General features: G+C 42.6%; 1 protein-coding gene across 7 annotated transcripts in view; it reads right to left on the bottom strand.

The window, feature by feature from the left end:
* Window positions 1-1861: 1861 nt before the first annotated feature.
* Window positions 1862-18967, bottom strand: part of cdkl5 (cyclin dependent kinase like 5) — a 35124-nt gene continuing 18018 nt past the window's right edge. For 2 of the 7 annotated variants that reach the window (XM_076731307.1, XM_076731298.1), the window contains exons 8-21: window positions 18353-18443; window positions 15864-15966; window positions 14736-14822; window positions 14181-14261; window positions 13868-14043; window positions 12591-13435; window positions 11077-11417; window positions 9133-9234; window positions 8681-8786; window positions 7840-7975; window positions 6253-6358; window positions 4853-4975; window positions 3455-3721; window positions 2081-2964 (exon numbers count right to left, since the gene is read on the bottom strand). In XM_076731307.1, the coding sequence (XP_076587422.1) occupies window positions 2557-2964; window positions 3455-3721; window positions 4853-4975; window positions 6253-6358; window positions 7840-7975; window positions 8681-8786; window positions 9133-9234; window positions 11077-11417; window positions 12591-13435; window positions 13868-14043; window positions 14181-14261; window positions 14736-14822; window positions 15864-15966; window positions 18353-18443 (2972 nt within the window). In that variant the 3' untranslated portion in view covers window positions 2081-2556. Of the gene's footprint in view, window positions 2965-3454; window positions 3722-4813; window positions 4976-6252; window positions 6359-7839; window positions 7976-8680; window positions 8787-9132; window positions 9235-11076; window positions 11418-12590; window positions 13436-13867; window positions 14044-14180; window positions 14262-14735; window positions 14823-15863; window positions 15967-18352; window positions 18444-18967 lie in introns of all 7 variants that reach the window. The other 5 variants (XM_076731315.1, XM_076731323.1, XM_076731290.1 and 2 more) reach the window with 4 other exon arrangements.

Below are 18967 nucleotides of genomic sequence, written 5' to 3'. Positions count from 1 at the left end.
TGTAAAAGCGTTTCTTCTTCACTTTAAGCTTTAAAACCACAGAAGAAGAGGAGGGAATGCTGGATAACAGTATGACTGTCAGGAAAACTATGCTGTATATTTTGCCTAGGCCACAAATAGTGTATTATTCTATATAACTCTTTTTTTCTTTATCATCCACAGGTCAGTAGACAACAAGTAAATGCTTTTATGAACAACCTAGTTCGGTAAAATCATCCCTGATCATGACTGTTGATATTAAAAATAAAAGTTGCAATGCGAGTAAAGTAGGAAAACCAAATTCAAGATTTACAAAAGGCATTTACAAAAACTTTGAGAACGCAAGCTTTTATAATGCACACAGAAAAATGTAAACACACACATTGAAGGATAAGTCTGGTGTTATTCTATGTCTTCCTCATTGTCATCAAATCCCATGAAAAATACAAAACCAATGATGTGTTCAAGGCCTGAAACAGACCTGTGTGAAAACAAGGCGAGGGGCTGCACTGGTGTGCTGTTTCAGGCAGCAGCGTGACTTGAGATACTATCCGGAAGTACGGTTGGAGTAAGAGATTAATGTGTTTCAAGGCTTTTTAGATGCTAAAACACTGCACAGCGGTTTGAGACAGGATGTTAGAACACTGCAACGTTATCACAGCACCAATTACTTTATCTACTGCCACACTAACTGTGAGATAAACATGAGAAATACAGCATTCCTGTTACAGAAAACCTGTAATCTACCAGTAATGTGCACTAGTATGTGCTTGAGTGATGGTCGTGCATTATTTCACCAGAGATCCCAGCTTTGGCACCCCTATAACGTCGCCAAACGGGCCTCATTGAAGTGAATGAGAGGGCTGCGTTTTCCATGCAGGCCTACGGTCAGTCTGAACACGGACTTAGTCCATCTCTCAATATTTTCTGACTTCCACAGCCTGTCAGTGGCACTCAGCCACAGGACCATTTGCTCCTTCTGAAGAGTCTTTGAAAACATTTTACATTTTCAGTGTCTTTGTTGGGGACAGTTTTCAGCTGTGGATGAACACACATTTGGTTCTCTAGTGAGCATTTCCAACCAGGATGGTGTGTGTGTGATTCAAAATGAACTACAGAGCTCATGTTCATGTTAATGAAGGAACCCAGTGGTGCTCACTATATCAGGTTTTGGGCTCACAAACAGCACTTGTTAATAGGATAATTCATGATCGGTTTTGGTCTTTTTATGGGATTTGTAGTCATTAAGAAGATAGAAAACACAACCAGACTCAACCTTTAAGATCTTAAAGGTTGTAGGTGAGGTATGCCTTTTTGCAGAGTGCTCTCCTACGACACTTGATCACTTAGATGTTGTATTTGAGTTAGTCAGACCTCATCTCAAGAGGCTAAAGTTTCACCACCGGCGGGCACCGACGTCTCGATGCCCATTACTTGCTGTTTAAGGCTGTAGACAAAACCAACATGGCAGCATGGAGCTGGAAAGCTGTTGTCGCTGATAAATGAACTGAGGGACTAAAAATGGGGCTTCACATTTTAAAGTGTTGACACCAAGAGCGGGACATAAAGTGAACTGACAAATACTGTAAGTAAAGCACAGAGCCTAACAATCTCACTCTGGCTGTTCTGCTACCAAACCCTGGTGACAAATGGCCCGACGTGTCACGAAACTTCAAAACTGATGTCATGAGGGTGATGGGCAGATTTGTACTAGATGTAAAGATTTTTTTTTCACTTTGGGCACCAAGAATTTATCAATATTTCTTTACATTTTGATGAAACAAACTGAAAAAAAAGGGTAAAAATAACATGATATAACGTGAAAATCTGTTAATAACATATCAAATTGAACAAAAAAAGACATTCACCATTAATAAATATTCCTTGTGACATATTGTATTATCAACACATAAATATCTATGCATTTCTTTGTGTCGAAACTAAAGCTCTTGCAATTACACATTTAATTCTATATTACCTTATAATATTCCCATATAGCCTACATACTGTGTCATTTATAGCTTATATCCTTGAATTGAAAACAAATAAATATTTAATAAATAATGTTGATATAAATCTTTTTTTTTTTTTTTTTCTTTTTCGTTCTTATCAAATATCAGAGCTTGAAAAACATTTGAGTTTATTGGCCACCGGTGTGTCAGCGGCTGTCGGATGTGTTGCTGTAGTGTCCTGTGAGCACAAGATGGCAGCAAAGAGGCCACGCGGGCAGTGTCTCCATGACAGGAAAGATCAGCTTATTCTGATGTTCTAACCTTGTTAAATAGACAGAGAATAACATATAACTGATACAGTACTGGCATCCCGGGAGGGAGCGGGGCCCTTGTCTCTCTTTGAACCCCTAAACAACACTGTTACTGGTGTTTGTGTTTGGCCTGTCAACGTCTAGTTTTTGTAGGTTTCAGAGACGTCAACGAGTAACCACGTTTCTGAATGAGGACTTGATCCAGTGAAATAGGCTTTCATGTAAACTTTCACTACAGTACCATGATGTCTGCGTCTGGCAGGTGCTTCCAGGATGGAGACATATTGGAGGTGGTGTGGTTAAGGGGAGGGGGATTACAGCGCCGTCTCCTTCAGGTCGTTGAGGTTTGGCATCCTGGTGCGGGAGGCTCGGGTAAAGGTGGGTCCGTTTTGCCCTGGTTTGATGCCCAGCTGTTCGGGGGTGAACTGAGCGCCCTCCGCCCGCTGTAAAGCAGACACGTGCCAGCTGGACTCGATCTGTCCGGGGAGGGGGTAGCTGGCCTTGCGGCTCTTAGCCTGGGCGGAGCTGCTCACCCCGGCGTGCCCCCTGCTGTCGGCGTGCCCTCGACCCTCAGAGTAGCCCGCTTTGGAGGAGGGCTGAGGGGGGTTGGGGAGGGGGGCTTGGAAGCGCAGGTCTGGAGGAGGGGGAGGAGGAGGCTGTCCTTGATTTGAGGAAGAAGGGGAGAGGTGAAGGAGCCTGCGGAGTGACTTGAGTGGCTGACTCTGTTTGGACGGAAAGAGATAAAGCTGATGAATGTTTGTAAAGAATGAGGCTTCCACATTTTTGTTATTGGCCACAAATCCAACGAAAAGTTCAAACCCAGCAGTGTGTCAGTCCGTCTCTCAACACTCTGACTCTCCTACTTCTGCGCTCGTCCCCACTGAACATGGAAATCCTAGAATAATGGTTGCAGGACTTTGTGTTTCAAGGCCAGTTTCTTTTTGAATTCCAGTTGGGAACTGTAAGCCGCTGTAAACTTCTTTATCATTATCTATTTTATTTTAGTTCATTTTGCACAGGTGTGAGTAAACGTAAGCTGTAGAACCACTTTGTATGACCTATAACATGATTAAGACATCGTCTATGTATTCCTGTCTGACACTAAGCCACAGTTTTGGTTGGAAAACAACATGGCATTATGACATCGTGCTGACAGACTGTGCTCTGGGCCATGATCTTCAAACAAATACAAAACTAAAGCCTCCGAAATACCTGAGAGTGCGAGTCCACTGGTTTGTCTGGTGGCCAATCATTGACTCTCTCCCTCTCCCTCCCTCTTTCCCTCTCTCTCTCCCTCTCTCTCTCTCTCTCTCTCTCCCTCTCTCTCTCCCTCTCTCGGTCTCGGTCCCGGTCCCGGCTCTGTTCCCTCTCCCGGTCTCGGTCTCGGGATCGCTCACGGTTTTTCCGTCGGCTGCCGTGGTGAGAGGACGACTTGGAGCTCCTCTGCAGGGACAGGTGTTCTTGTCCGTTACCAGGAACCTAAAAAAATACAAGGACATTATTATTAATTATCCCAAATATTTACTTCCTGTCACTGTTATTCTGTCTGCGGTGAGGTTGTCACACTCATCTTCATCACACATCTCATTCAGATCCTGATGAGGTTCTTCATGCATCCCTCTGGCAGCACCAGACAAAACACAAGGAGGTGATGATGGTGACGACTTTATACAGAAAAAATCTCCAAATGAGAGTCTTTTCATAGGATTAGATGCAACTATTGATTATTCTCTTTATCAATTAATCTGTTGATTATATAGTTGATTAATTGTTTAAACTATATCACTATCACACTACGCATTACAGTTTTCCAGAAGTCTCTTCAGACTTCATGTTTTGTCTGATCAACAGTCCAAAAACAAAATAAGATTAAATTCAATTGATATAAAACAAAGAAAAACAACAAATTCTCATTTTTTCTGATAGTTGAGTTAAATGATTATAATTATTAGTCATTTAGATGAAAAAGAAGCTTTAGTGGATTTTTTTAACTTTGGAGGGAGCAGGGCTAGCTGTTTCCCCCCGTTCGCAGTATTTGTGCTAAGCTAAGCTAAGCTAACTGTCTGCTGTTTGTAGCTATTTTAAGGACAGATGAGAGTGGTATCATTGGTGTTAACATTTCCCAAAATCTTGAACTACTCCTTTAATCATCAATCATTTCATTAGTAGCATACAGCACTGTAAGAGTATGTTTGGAAACGTGCCGGTTCATGTGCTCATGAATGTGTTGGACATGTTTATGACCTTCATGTGATACAATGATGTTATATCTGAGAAGAATGAGTCCCAAACGTGCAGAGGTGTTGGCCTCACAGACAGCACACACTGCAGCATGAAATCAATGTCTTACAATGCAATGTGAATGTGAGGCGACTGCATCTGACACACATTACAGCAAGACAAAGCGGATGACACCGTGCAGTACTGAACCCAAAACATATTTGAAATCCTTTCAATTTGGAATATTTCTCAGTCAATCAATCGTCAGGCGCTTGAGAGGATTTCAAACCAGGCCATTCTGGTGAGTGCGGTGTGAGTTAACATGCAGTCGTAGTGTTGAGGTTAGATTACTGGTGAGGCAGGGTAGGGCGCGGGAGGCTGGTGTTGTACCATAGGCGAGGCGACTACAGGTAGGACTTTGACAGCTGAGTTGTGCTTTAAGCTATTCTTAGAGCTAAAGAGAGGGAAAAGGCTTTTCTTGATGCTGGGGTTCCTCCCGTCCTCCATGTCCGTCTGTGGAGCAGAAGACGCACAGCCACAACTCTCAACACAAATCTCTGAGAGCAAGCAGAAAACCTGCTGCAGCACCTGATGCACAACCATCTGAAGAAGATACCACTTAACACCAGATACAGAGAAAAAAATCAATCATAGCATGAAGATTGGATTCTTGATAAACAGGGAAGAAACCAGAGCGGGTGGGAATTCAAGGATCATTCTGTTTTATTTCAACTTGTACCTTATATTTTGCCCATCATTTCTATCTGTTATAATAAAATTGTACAATCCAAAGTAATTGACATGGCGACATCTCTGCGATGAAGTCTGACAGGACAAGAAATGAGTGCTGAGATCATACAGGCTGCAAAAAAGTCAACATTTATGCCAAGATAAAACAAAAAGTGTTTCCAAAATGTTAGTAATTAGAATAATAAGCTGGTAATGGCACAGGAAAACTAGGTGTGTTTCCATTATTTTCAATCATTTTCGGTGTGCACATTAAGAAGTGAACAAGGAGAAAACAACAACAAAAAAAAGCCAAATATGGGAAAACAGTTCAGAAACTTGGCCGAGATGGAAAAGTTTGTGCATTGATAAATAGAAAATTCAACCTACTGCCATGAAATCACACTTAAGGAACTAATTATACAACATATGACTCTCTTTTGGAGAGATGAAAAAATGGCAGCAGACGAAAACATTGGATATACGTGGACCAATGAGGAGACTTTAACCTTCTTCTGCAGTGAATTAATGGCAGGGAATATTAACAACACTGATCTCAAACTCCTATTTTCCCTTAACAGTAGTGGCTGAAAACGTGCATTAATTCTTTTTTTCTTTTGCCAAATTTGTGAAAATACGGTTAAGATTTGCGTTACATTTGGATGAAAACTTGACTAGCTCAGCTGGTCGATGTTGAGGTATTGAATCGACAGTTCGGATAACTTTACCAGTCACCATCTCACTGGTCTTGCTTCTTGGTCCGTCAGACTTCATATTCGTCAAAGTCGCCATATTTCCCAGATTTTAGCATTTAGCTTAGTGGGTCCAATGTTATTACTACAGATATGAATGATAGCAGAAACTATGAAAATAAGACTCATGTTGTAATAAACCAGAACGACCCTTTGGTGGCAAATATCAGTGTCTACTCACACTCGTCACTTTCCAATGCACTAACTACACACTAAAATAAACTTTATAGACAAGGAAAACAACGTCAAACCCAAGAAAATATCTGTGTGTGTACTGAAGGAAACAACAGGTGACGACTTAAATGATCTTACTATTTGTGTCTTCTTCTTTTTCTTTTTAATGGCTCTGAAGAAGCCTTGCTTTTCCTTTTCTTTGGTGGGCTCTGGAGGATTCATGACCATCGCTTCTGCGGCAGTCCTACAAGGCAAATGTGGAAAATTGCTCCAGTGACTCATGTTTGAAATTACAAGCTCAAGATTAAATCGTGACTTCTTCTCAGAGGTGTCTCAAATGCTAGGGCAGAAACTAAATAGATAATGTGATGACTGGAACACATTCACATGCATACAAAAGACACTAAAATAAGACCAGCGGCACAGTGGTGGACTGTAATGGATGTTTGACTCATTCTGAATTTTAAGCTTTCAATTATAAGTAACGACTATTCAAATTATTCACCTTGAAACCAAAAAAGTTGTGCATAATGTAAAAAATAAATAAAAAATTATAATTTCTTGTTGACTTAATATTAAATGCGCACTCTAATGGTTCATCATGACACTAAATATAATAATACAAACAATAAATATTGCTTTTAAAAAAAAAAAAAAAAAAATTGTTTCAATTAAAATGATTAAACTGAAGATTTTCCTTTAAATAAATGTCTGTGAAGTCACTATCCATCGACCAATGAGGTCACACAATGGTGACTGAGATAGCTCACTGATGAAATACTGCAATATTTATAAAATTTCAGTTTTACGAACTGGGTGTTGGTCTCGACATTCCTGGAAAGAATGCCGTATTATGTTTATGCAAATTCCCTTCTGCTGCAGCTTCAAAGCATTTAAAAGCATTTCATAGGCGATACATGACTTTTGCTATGAAGTAGTCACAGGAAATGCAGTGTGTTTGTCAGTGAGATTAACATTTGTGCTGCTACTGTTCAGCAAAAATGCACCTACGAAACAAGACAGCACAATTGTGTGTTTTGAGTGCAGATCACTTTTAAAGGAAGGGAGTAATGGAACAAGAAGGAGCAGCTACAGTGAGCCGCTAGATGAAGGCTGCACACCTCCAACTTCTCAGCCAGGTGACCAACTCCCGCTGTCCGCAGACTCGTTCTGTCTGCGGCATAAAATCAGATCACGGCTGCTCACAGAATGACGGAAAAAGGACAATGATGGCCTAACTGGTTTATGAAAACAGAAAGGTCTTGTTTTTCTGCCCTCAGAATTATGTAACCTATGGTATTAAGCCACATTTGCAGTTACCACCACTGACAACAGGTGTCGCCAAATCAGCCCTCAAGGGCGCCGCTTCAAATGACCACATGCATGACAAAGTGCTCTCATTCATTTCATTCAGTCTGCGATGCCTCACAGCAGCATCATCAGCACTCCTGAAAATCTAATGGATCTTAATTAGTGTTGTGACAGACTTCATGTGACAGCAGGAGAAACAGTAGAGTGTGATCTGGTGGCTGAAAATCCATATTTAGCATGAATAAAGATAAAAGACAAAGCATCCATTTTAACTGTTCTTCATCACTCAGTGTCTACTCCTGAATGTTGTACTCTAGAAGCTCATTTTAAGCTTAAGTTTCCTTGACGCAACCTCGACTGTACATCCACTGTAGCGCTGCCTGATGTTACCGTTACCAAAAAGTAACTTCTCACCAGTCAAAAGCCGTCTGGCGTTTGGCGTGGTTGGCCATGGCAACAGGGTCTACAGGTCCAACAGGTACCACCGGCCCTCGACCCTGCCCGACACCGTCGTGGAAAGAGGAGGAGTTATCTGGTCTGGGGGAGGGGACTGAAGAGGAGAGAGAATTAAAAGTGTGTATCTCTGGATTTTCCTCAGGATTTTTGTTGGTCAGTTTAAAAGAGGCAATCTTCTTTGGATTAATTAATCTGTGATGTTTAATGTAACCTATTCTGACATTTACTGTTAATCTATCAGAGAGCAGAAAGTTTATGTGTCAAGCTAATTTCTCCAGAGCAGCTCCGGTTTAGTCAAAACTAAACATGTAGAAGACCAAACTTCAAGAAGTCAGGAGGTCGGCTCAAAGGCGTGAAACCTTCCTGTTTGCCGCTGCCTTTCACTAATGAGCAAATGTTAGCATGCTAACATGCTAAACTAAGATGGGGAACATGGTAAACATTACACCTGACAGACATCAACACGGTAGCACATACTGACGTTCGCTCAAAGCACCACTGTGCTGAAGTGCAGCCTCACAGAGCTCCTAGCATGGCTGTAGACTCTCATTCTTCTTTATTGAGTTTATTCTCTTTTATTCCATTTGTGCTTTTTTTTATTTTTATCTCCTATTCTCTCGTATTCTTTTTATATGCATCTTTTAAGGTCCCTTGTATTCCTTTCATAGCTCGTCTTCCTGGCTCATTCTGTGTTACGTAAGGCATTTTGAATTGCCTTGTTCTTGCAAAGTGCGACACAAACTAAACTTTTCTGATGCCACACAAAGGACGCTGTCGTTTGGTGGTTGCTGTTCCTCACCTCGGTAAAAGCTGCCTACTCTCCGCGGCATGGACTCTGTGAAGATCATCCGGTTCTCCTTGGAGGAACCTCCGTCCTCACCATGGGGGTCGTGATACATGCCCACCTAAGAGACACGCAACGTCATGCAGACACACAAACGCACAAATACAAACACGGACACAGGACCACACGTAGTTCCTCAGTGTCTCCAGCTTTGCGATTGATAATCTCCATTTAATCTCACGTCATTGCTTATCATTAGCTATCGCAGCCTTTGCTGGCTCACGTCACAAGACATTGGGGACAATCTTAGAGCTTTTCAGTGAGGTTACATTTATACCAGCGACAACGTGCAGTGAAGCTGTTGACCTGAGTAGAAACAGATAGAGCTATGGGAGCCAGCGGTCAGAAGAGCTACTGGCTGTGTTGGGTGAACTGGTTGGAGGTAGGGAGGAGTCAGGGGGTCGGACCTCGTTTTTTGAGCGCTGTGTATGAAAAGCAGCAGTGTTGTCCCGCGTAGAGTCTTTGATGGGGGCACAAGGGTGGCTCATGTCTTTAGGGGACTGCTCACTCTGTTGAGAAGATGGACAGGCGCAGGTCAAAGCAGACTGGAGAAGCAGCGTGAAGCAGAGGCAATGATAATGTGAGACAGTGACAGTCCCTGCACACATAAAAACACTGACTACAAATACATTGTTTTAAAGAAAAGAGTCACCCTTAGACACTTACACTCTTTAAGATCTTCAATGTGTGTGTATGTGTGCACCTGATTTTTTACCAACCTGCCTCACCATCTCCTGCTGCAGTCAAGTCCAACATTTCCAAGATTCACTTTCAGCACTTCTTGTTAAAAGGCATTAACTTGTGACGTTTGGATGCGGTTTTTACTCGTAGATGGAGAGATTCAGTGATGCAGCAATGATACGTTTTGCAATACTTTCTTTAAACTCAACATCTTGCAGTGAATTTTGATCTCTTAAGGCTCATGTACTGTCAGAGATGTTGAGTTAAAATGTCACTTTCCAATAAAAATGAGTAAAAATTGCCTCCTGCTGGCTACACTGTCCTCTATATATGTATTACCTGTTGGCTTTATTTCTAAAGAAAGGAGGGACAGTCTGGAAAGATGGGGGAGAGAAGGGAAGACATTTAGCAAAAGGCTCCACCAGGTGAGCTACCTGGGCGCCCCAAGTGTCACTATGTTCTAAAGGATGCCACAGACGTGTTGTTATTGATTGCAAAGCTGCAAAAGGACAAATGGTGAGTGTTCATGTGTTACCAAAGCATCTGATAATCAGAGAGCCAACCCGTAGCCTGCAGCAGCCTTTTTCCAGTGGAGCAAAATTACATTGAAGCCTGACGCTGTTCTAATCATTTATCCTGGGGACACAGTGAGTATGAGCCGACACGGTCGACTGGTAAGTTTATATGTCTCGTGTTTTATCTGTTGACTGCATCCAACGAAAGAAGCATGTCATGATAAAGGCTGTCCTCGTACTGCTAGCATAGCATTAGCAAGATAATTCAGGGGCATATGGCGTGTGGGAGAGGTTTTCCTTCTGGGCTTTTTGCCTGAAAGCGCGGGCAGGTGTACTCAGATCCATGCATATCAAATGAAGGTAAAGGTGTGGAGTTACCTCTCAGTCAATGTAAGGCATGGAGGGATTTTTCTCATGGAAAAAAACTTTTTAATATGTAACTTTGATGAACAGATATGAACTTTTAAGGGTTTAAAAATCAATAACTGGAGAGGAAATTTAAGCTTGTAGTTTTCCAGTTTCCCCTTTTGGGATTAATAAAGTTACCCATTTAAGAAAAATTTAAACGAATTAATTACACCTAATAATGATATAACTTACAACACACTCTTGCACGAGATGGTAAACCAGCTCCGAGACGTTGTCTTTTGTCTACCGACAATCAAACTGAAAGTTCAACCAAACACAGATGCTGCTGTTACCATGGTGATGGCAACAGTTTCTAAGGTGTCTGCTGCCAGAAAAGAGGAAAACTAACATGGTATTCATCCTCTAGCAGCCTGCTCAACCATTGTTTCTTTGTCAGATCAGGGCCGAAGCCAAGATTTTAGAAATACTGTGGTCATGAGCTCAAATTCCGCCAGCATAATCCCATTAGCCCAAGAAATGTTTGACTAGCCAGCAACCGAAATAAATATGGAAAAAAATTGGAAAAAAGTGTACATCACTTAAATTAGCTGGTGATTTTTTAATAACAGTATTCTGGCCTGATGTTTTAGCTGCGGTAGACCATGTGCTGTTTACAGTTTACCCTCAGAATAAGAAAACTACATCACCATGTTATAGTGGACCCTAATCAGCGTCATTAACGTCAGTATTTTAGGGTGAATCTTTCCTTTAACCACCAGCACACTCACAGCACTGTCTGCCACTAACCCTCGTCATGTCGTCAGTGCAGTCCTCTCTTGAAGAGCTCACTGAGTGGCCAGTGAGGGTGGTCCGGTGCTGTAGTTGGGGGGAGAGGAGCTGCAGGCTACTGGCACGTGTCGGTATCGCTTGCCCCGGTGGAGGCAAGCCTGCCATCCCACCCTCGACCCCGTGCGGTCGATGGCGCTCCCTCCTCACGTACATGGAGTGGCGTTGAGGCCGTTGCTGAGAGGAGAAGGGGGAGGTATAGCCCAGGCCGTAATGATAAGACTCGTGTGGAGAAGGCAGAGTGTGGGTGGAGGGCATCCCCCCTCCTCCTGGGTCTAAGAGCTCCGGAGCACCAGCCTCCTCTGGAGAAGAGTGAAAAGATCAAAGCTTGATAATTTTCATCATAGATTATTCTATTAGTTTGTTCTTAATAAGCGTTCAATGTGTAAAACTGTAAAATTTACACAGAGATAAAATAACGCTGAAAATCCTCACATTTCAGAAGCTGGAGCCAGCATAAAAATATTTCACATTCTGAGCCACATCAGCCAATACATTCACTGTACAGCACCAATTATACGAACAGAAAATAAAATGTCTGTGATTGAGCTAATTTCATTCAGTTCAATTGATATACAGTCTTATACTGACCATGCACAATATTTTTTAACCCTAACATCTCCGACTCTGCACTGTTTTGAGTCAAAGCTCAGAGACTGTAAACATGGGGAATCTCCTACTGCTGCATGTTGATTTTACGGCATCTTTACTTCTTTAATGCTACCAATAAATGCATGTCAGGGTAATGCAAGAGGTCATCTTATCAAGATGAAAATTAGTCATTATTTACATTAATCAAAAAACAAAACAAAGCACAGCTGTTTTGTCCACCTGATTTAGGGAAGTACCAAAAACTGCAGTCCGTCGAGTGGCTTGAGGCTGGCTACAAAAGAGAGGCAATCCCCATAGACCTCCATATTAAAATGTCCAACTTTACAGCAGAAACATTTCCAGCCTAGTACGAAACATAACTCACTCGATTAAATTATATATTAAGGCTTAAAGCTGTGCATAACTTTGGGCATGGCTGTTTTGAGTGACAGCTAGTCGCTAGGTTTCAGCAACCAGGCTTCATTCGTTTGGTTGGGTCAGGCAAAGTCTGACTTTTGTTTTGCACCTGTGGCTCAAGAGGTAGAGCGGTCGTCTTATCAGGAGGTCAGTGGTTCGATCCCAGGCTTCAATTCATGTGCCGAAGTGTCCTTGGGCAAGATACTGAACCCCAGAACTGCCCCCAATGCTGTGCCATCGGTGTGTGAATTCATATGTACATCGCTTTGGATAAGAGTGTCTGCCAAATGACTAATTGTTTGTTTGCTTTTATTGGGTGAGGGTAGATGCAGAGATCTGGAGTTTGATGCAATGAATATAAATTTAAAAAAATCAGGTTGAAGCCTGAGGCCAAATTCAATTTTCCATTCTTAATTCAGTGGACAATGAAGTTGACCCATAAATACAAATCTGGCTCTTAAACCCACCTGGTGCTAAAGATTTATGTCTGGATTTGTGTCTGGATGAGGAGTCCAGCGTGCTGCTCTCCATGCGGACGTTGCCGCTGCTACGAGAGGCGGGGCTGTGCCCGGATCGATCGCTGTGTCGAGTAGAGGGGCTGCCAGGTGGTCCCGGAGGACCTGAAGGGGCGTTGAGGTCTAAACAGCTGGCGGGGAAGAAGCGGGCTCCGGGTCCCACCCCTGCTGTCGTGTTGGAGTTTGGGTCGTCCGGGTGGAGTCGACCATCGCTGAGGTTCCCCACAGATTTGGCGTCACTCAGCGCGCTGTGGCTCTTGGACAGGCTGAGATAGGAGGCTGAGCTCTTAGAAGAGGAGGACATGGATCCGTGGGCAGAGTCGGCCATACTGTGGGCATGTCGGTGCTGTTTCTCGGCTCCAGACTGCAGTGTGTTGGTCTTGCCTTCCAGGAAGTTGTGGCGGCCGGCCTGCTGTTGCTGCTGCTGCTGCTGCTGCTGCTGCTGAGCGCGCGAGGAGCTGGGTTTGCCGTGGCCGTACTTCGCCCCGTGTCCCTGGTCTGGCAGCTTTGGGGAGGGTCCCAAGCTGAAATCGAACTCTGTCTTGCCTTTGGCTTCTTTGGGACTGAGGAGGTGTGGCAGGTTGTTGTTAGCCAGGTCTTTGTTGGACGAGGCAGAACGATTGAGGGTCTGGGACATGTACTGGCCCTTCGGGTGGAGCGTAGGACTTAAACTGGACGGGGGCGGTTTGTTACCGTTGAGGAAACTCTTGTTGCTGAGGTGATGGAGGTCCCCATGTCGAGGGAGGCTGGAGCATTCTTTGCTGTTGGAGCGACGGCTCGTGCTCTTAGTGTGACTCCTGGATGGGCAGAGGGACGAACAGACGGTTTATTATTTGGTTTATTATTATTTTGGTTTATCATTTTATTAGGCTTCATCTTAAAATCCTAAATTGTTTGGCTGGAAATTATCTCTGTTTCTGTGAATGTTGCAAATGTACCCTCAAAATGATCCCTAATGAAATCAAACTGTCTCAGCTCTTAATCAACAATCCTATGACTGTTTTATCTAAGAACTGCTCAAACAGCCTCAGAAACAGGCTGGGGCCATTGAGCCAAGAGCGGATTTGTACTTTTTTATTTCTAAAAGGGAACATTTTACAGTGTTTTGAGTCCTTTTACAGTATACCGTGATAGAGGATTCTCTCCATATCGTCCAGCTCTATTTCCAGCGTTTACTAAGTGGGATTCAAAGTGGTGATTGTTAGATTGACAGATAGAAGCTGTCTCACCTTGTAGGAACTGTGTTCTCTCCATGATGGTGTGTTTTCCTCTTGGAGGAACGCGGCGGGTTGGGAGACGCGGGAGGAGGCCGCTCTCTCTCTGCCTGCCTCAGAGGCTGGAAGGCCGGATGGTTCAGACTCTGCTCCGTCAGGTAACGCTCAGTGGGGTTTAGCAGCAGCAGGTTCTGATGGAGGGAATTTATTTCACTGGCCTGTATCTCAAACTTTATCGATGCAAGTTATTGGTGGATAGATTAAGGAAGGATAACACATCATGTCCATGTGAATACCAAACTGCTTAGAGAATTTCTTGGTGTTTTACCTTCATCAGATCCAACATCAAACCACTCAAGATGCCTTGGTACCTTCTCTCCAAAGTCTGAGGATGAGTAACAGAGGGAAACTGGCACACACACACACACATGCACACACACAAATACTGGATCAAATTCATATCCAAACTTTACTGTGTATTCAAAATTACTATTAGGATTTCCAGCGTACTACAGGAGATGTTCCTGCCAGTAAACAAAAGTAGCTCTCAGTTCAAATCACACAGAAATCTATCGCTGGATCACACTAAACAAACTACCAAACGCACACACACAAAGTCTTTTCTTCTGCCTTCTGGGACATTTTCTCTTGCTGCTAAACTGAACACCAACCACCTATCTCATGAGTCATACCAATCCACTCAGTCATGGTGCTGGGAACAGTGCCACAAAAGAGAGAGAGAGAGAGAGAGAGAGAGAGAGAGAGAGAGAGAGAGAGAGAGAGAGAGCTGCAGAGAGAAGGGAAGGAGGTAACAACAGAGAGGAGGAGGAGAAATAAGAAGAAGAAGTGACTGTAGATCGGATAAAAGATGAACCTTTCCTACCCTGATGCCATGAAAGCGAGGGTTGTTGTAAAAGAGCTTCATCTGTTCTGCAGGAAGTGGCCCCAAAACCTTCTGAATGGTGAAGAGCTGGAGACAAAATAAAGCAGCATCATAATTAACAGTGACCGTAGACTTCACTGCATTCGTTCAGCAACGAGATATCTGTGGTACGAACAGTGTGTGTGAAACTCTCCTTCAGCATTGTCTGCAATATTTCAGAGCATTTTAAATACGGCTGCAAAAAAACTACATGGACATTAACATCAAAGCAAATTTTTGACCTTGACCACGCTGCAGGTGACAAAACGTCAAGGTCAATTTAGTGCACTCATTTAGATGCCGATTGTTTTCTCAGTTTATTTGTCTTTTATTGACTTTCAGTCTTAACCTTTAAGCCAAAATGGACAGGAAGTCCATAAAGTGCTCAGAAAAAGGAATCTGAACATCTGCAGTTCATTTCCATAAAGACTGGGCCTGTGTTGCACTGATTCAATGAACCTATGAGCCTGCACTAACTGATATTTTTGTCCACTTGGGGGCAGCACAACAAGCTGTATGCAACAGATTGACATATTGTCATCTTATATATCTTTTATATGGCAAACATGTTAGCAAACAGTGGCTTATTTCCACATCCAGCAGCATTTATTTGGAGTGTTTGAGTCCACTGGTTGAATATAAGTCCACTGTTCTCTCTGCTTTAAGCTCTGCTTTAATCTCCACCAACTCCGACCAAAGGAGAAAGAGCTTTATTAACCGCTGCAGGTGAGAGTGAGCAAACCAGGAACGTTGTAGTCTGCAAAAAAAATGTCAGTTTTAACTTACACAAATTCACACGTTCATGATGTTAAATGCTACCCTTAAAATGTCTATTTTATTTTATCTATTTTCATTTTAAATGTTTTTTTTTCAAGTCCAAATTCTTCATCAGGTATAGGGGAACCATTTATTTTCTCCTTAAAAAAAAACTAAGAGATTCACTTTCTAAAGACATGAGATGAAGAAAAGCTGCAAATCCTCAAAGTGGAGAAGCTCGAATCTACCAACATTATATTTCTTATATTTTGATTGACTGTTTATTATAATTTTTGTTGATTACTTTTCTGTCTAACTCTTTTCATCACCAACCTGATCTATCTCACTTTCCCCTGGAAACAAGGGCTGTCCGTCACTCAGCTCCCCGAGGATGCACCCCACAGACCACATGTCCACTGCCTTTCCATAGGGAGCCCTGAGAAAGAGACAAAAGAGAGTGTCAATGATGGCTTATGACGACTTTGGCAAGAAAACAGCGGGAGTGATGATGGCGGGGAGGAGACTGAGGATGATAGGGGTGAGAATGAAGTCACCAAAATGAAGAGGAGATGATTATCAGAGGGATGGCGATGGGGGTGACGTTATCAGTGGTGGTGGTGCAGTAAAATGAAATGATGGATTCTGCATTTCTGATGGAGATGCTCATAAAGAAGATGGTCATTTCTGAGGGAACGGTGCTGAGGAGTCTGGTGAGAAATGGCGAGAGATCTGGCAGCAGAGAAGCAGAGGAGCGGTGGTGTTGGAGGGAGAGAGTATTTGAGTGGGCGGCATTCAAACGCTGTCTCAATAAATGTTCCAGGGCATTTACTAAATCAGGCTACAGCAGTGAGGCTAGATGACGCTCAGCTGTCTTCGAGCTAGAATGGACATTCAATGCAGCAAAAGCATCAAAAACAACATAAGCAACAAAAACAACTGCGAAACAGAGATTTGATGTCAGGATACGGGGTGCACACCATGGTTCATGTTATCATGTTGTAGCAGGTGAAGCATCGCCTCTTTAAAGGTAAACCTGCAGCATTTCCAGCGTCTGAATTAAAGTAATGAAGATGGAAACATGGGAATTACACAAAATGGGTTGTGGGACTCACCCTTGTGCACAAAGCAAAAGTAATATAACTCCTAATAAATAAAATAATGAAAATATAATGAGCTTACTCGATGGTGGACATGTACCACAGAAGACAAGGATGATACTTAATCGAACCATTTAGCCTTTTTTTAACATTGACCTTTCTTCTGTGTTATTTGGTTTCCCACGGGCACCACTGCTACATGGGAAATAATACGAATAACAATTGCAAAATCATATATTTTTTTCCTTTTTGAAATAACTTTCTCCTTCTTCTGACCTTTTAAAAGCATAATATGTCAAAACATTTTGAAGCGATAACCCTTCCCATTGATGAAGGTGACAAAATAAGAAGCATATATTCTTTAAATTTGCCAACAAGTGAATTTGCAGATAAAGAAATGCACTGTTTGTCATCCTACAATGTCTGTGCCTGTACTGTAAACAGAAAACCAATAAAACTTATTTACTATTTGTGTGGAGTAGTGCTATAAAAAAATTACTGCCAACACCAACCACAGATAGATAGCATATGAAAATCCATTGCATTGAACTATGTTTTCCAGCTGGGATCTCAGACAGAAGTCATTTATAATGGTTAAAATCATGTTTGAAAGAAATCCTCATAAAATTACCAAACATCAGGATGTGTCCAGCTGATAAAGTGGTGTTAAAGAGGGACTCAACAACACTAAACAGAATATCAGGCTTAAATTTTGGGTTAATCTCATAATGGAAACCTGAATTCCATTGGTCACATGTCTCCAAATTTGGTGTCTTCTCAAGTTTCAGACAGACTGAAGGACTAAATGTTTGCTTACAGCTAAGAAAATGACTTCCTCAGATAAATAAACTACAAAAAACTCCACTAGGTTATCTTAAAATGCGATGATAATCCCAATATGTTCGACATGACCGGACATATAACTGTGAAGCTGTGCTGAAGGTAATGCGATGTGTCAGGAGTGACAGCCGAGAGCAGGGTCGTCATTTTCTTGAATATTCTTATTGGAGTAACTACTGCTGCTCATTTCTCTGGGGACTTCCTGCAATTCCCTCATGGATCCCTGGAAACCACCGGCTAACTGTAGCCCAGTTTAGTGCTTCAGACAACTTACACTATCTCATACGAGGGATGCACTAATCCGCTATGCCAGATCAGTGTCAGCATCGGTACCTTAACAGCACCTTATGAAACAGACCAGATTTCAGCTGAGACTCCATGTTTTTCACTTATCTTTGCGTGGTGATTGAAGTGAGGAAACAGGAGGAAAAACCCCAAAGCCAGCCGTCAGGTCTGAACTCAGAACCCTCTTGCGGCCAGGTGACAGTGTTAATCATGGCACCGTCGTTTCTCACTCACTCTCCTACACACACCTGCATGCTTCAGTCAGATGGAAATATCCTGCATGTCTGCTGCATCATTTATGAGACCTTTCCAGCAAAGGGGTTAGCTTTATTTACACTTTCTTTGGTATCATTAGAATCTGTGTTATCGGCATCACCAGAGCTATTGGGAACAAAACGATGGATCGCTGTGTCCTTATCTCACACCACCTCATACAAAAGCTGCACCCATCTGCTGCTCTGACAAGATGGAAAAAAAGATGCTAGAAATGATTTGCAACAGCCGACAGAATGAAGTCCCTTTCCCTCTCTGTCATTTCTCACGTAGTCTCCTTCACACACACACACACACACACACACACACACACACATGCAGACTCACCCCAGCAGCAGCTCAGGCGAGCGGTACCACCTTGTAGCCACATACTCAGTGTAGTTGGCATCTGTTCCTTCAGACAGGTTACGAGCAAAACCTGAGCCAGAATGAGACGAAAATGAATAAATCACACAGAGCTCATGTTGTATTTCAGACATCAGTGCTCCGTGATAACACGCAGATAATTGGCAGACCTTAAAATCAAGGTATAAATAGCCAATCAGTAAGAATAAACTACAATTAACACTCACATCGTTCTGGACAGTAACAACCTGGTCATCGTGTCACGTGACCAGACTCTAATTAGTTATGTCACTGCAGGCGGGCTGAGACCGTGCTTCAGATAACTGGTGTACAGCGAGTCAATTTTAAGCATGAAAAATCACAATAAACAGCACGCCAGCTCCAACAGTGAATAACAAACAAATCTCACCCCAGCTGACTCAGTTGGGTTGCATTTGCCAAGTATGCAAAGCTAACTGACCGTGTGATTTGCAAAGACTCATCCAAACGTGAAACACACACCTGGGAAACTGTAAAATGACAAAACTCAGCTGTATCAATACAGTCTATTAGTGTTATTCCAGCAGAAGCAGGTGCCTGACATTAACCTAACTTTCT

This window comes from Chaetodon auriga, chromosome 1 (genome assembly GCF_051107435.1).
Source record: "Chaetodon auriga isolate fChaAug3 chromosome 1, fChaAug3.hap1, whole genome shotgun sequence".
Lineage (NCBI taxonomy): Eukaryota > Metazoa > Chordata > Actinopteri > Chaetodontiformes > Chaetodontidae > Chaetodon > Chaetodon auriga.
The sequence above is the reverse complement of the archived record's forward strand: the minus strand, read 5'-3'. Positions and strand labels throughout refer to the sequence as shown.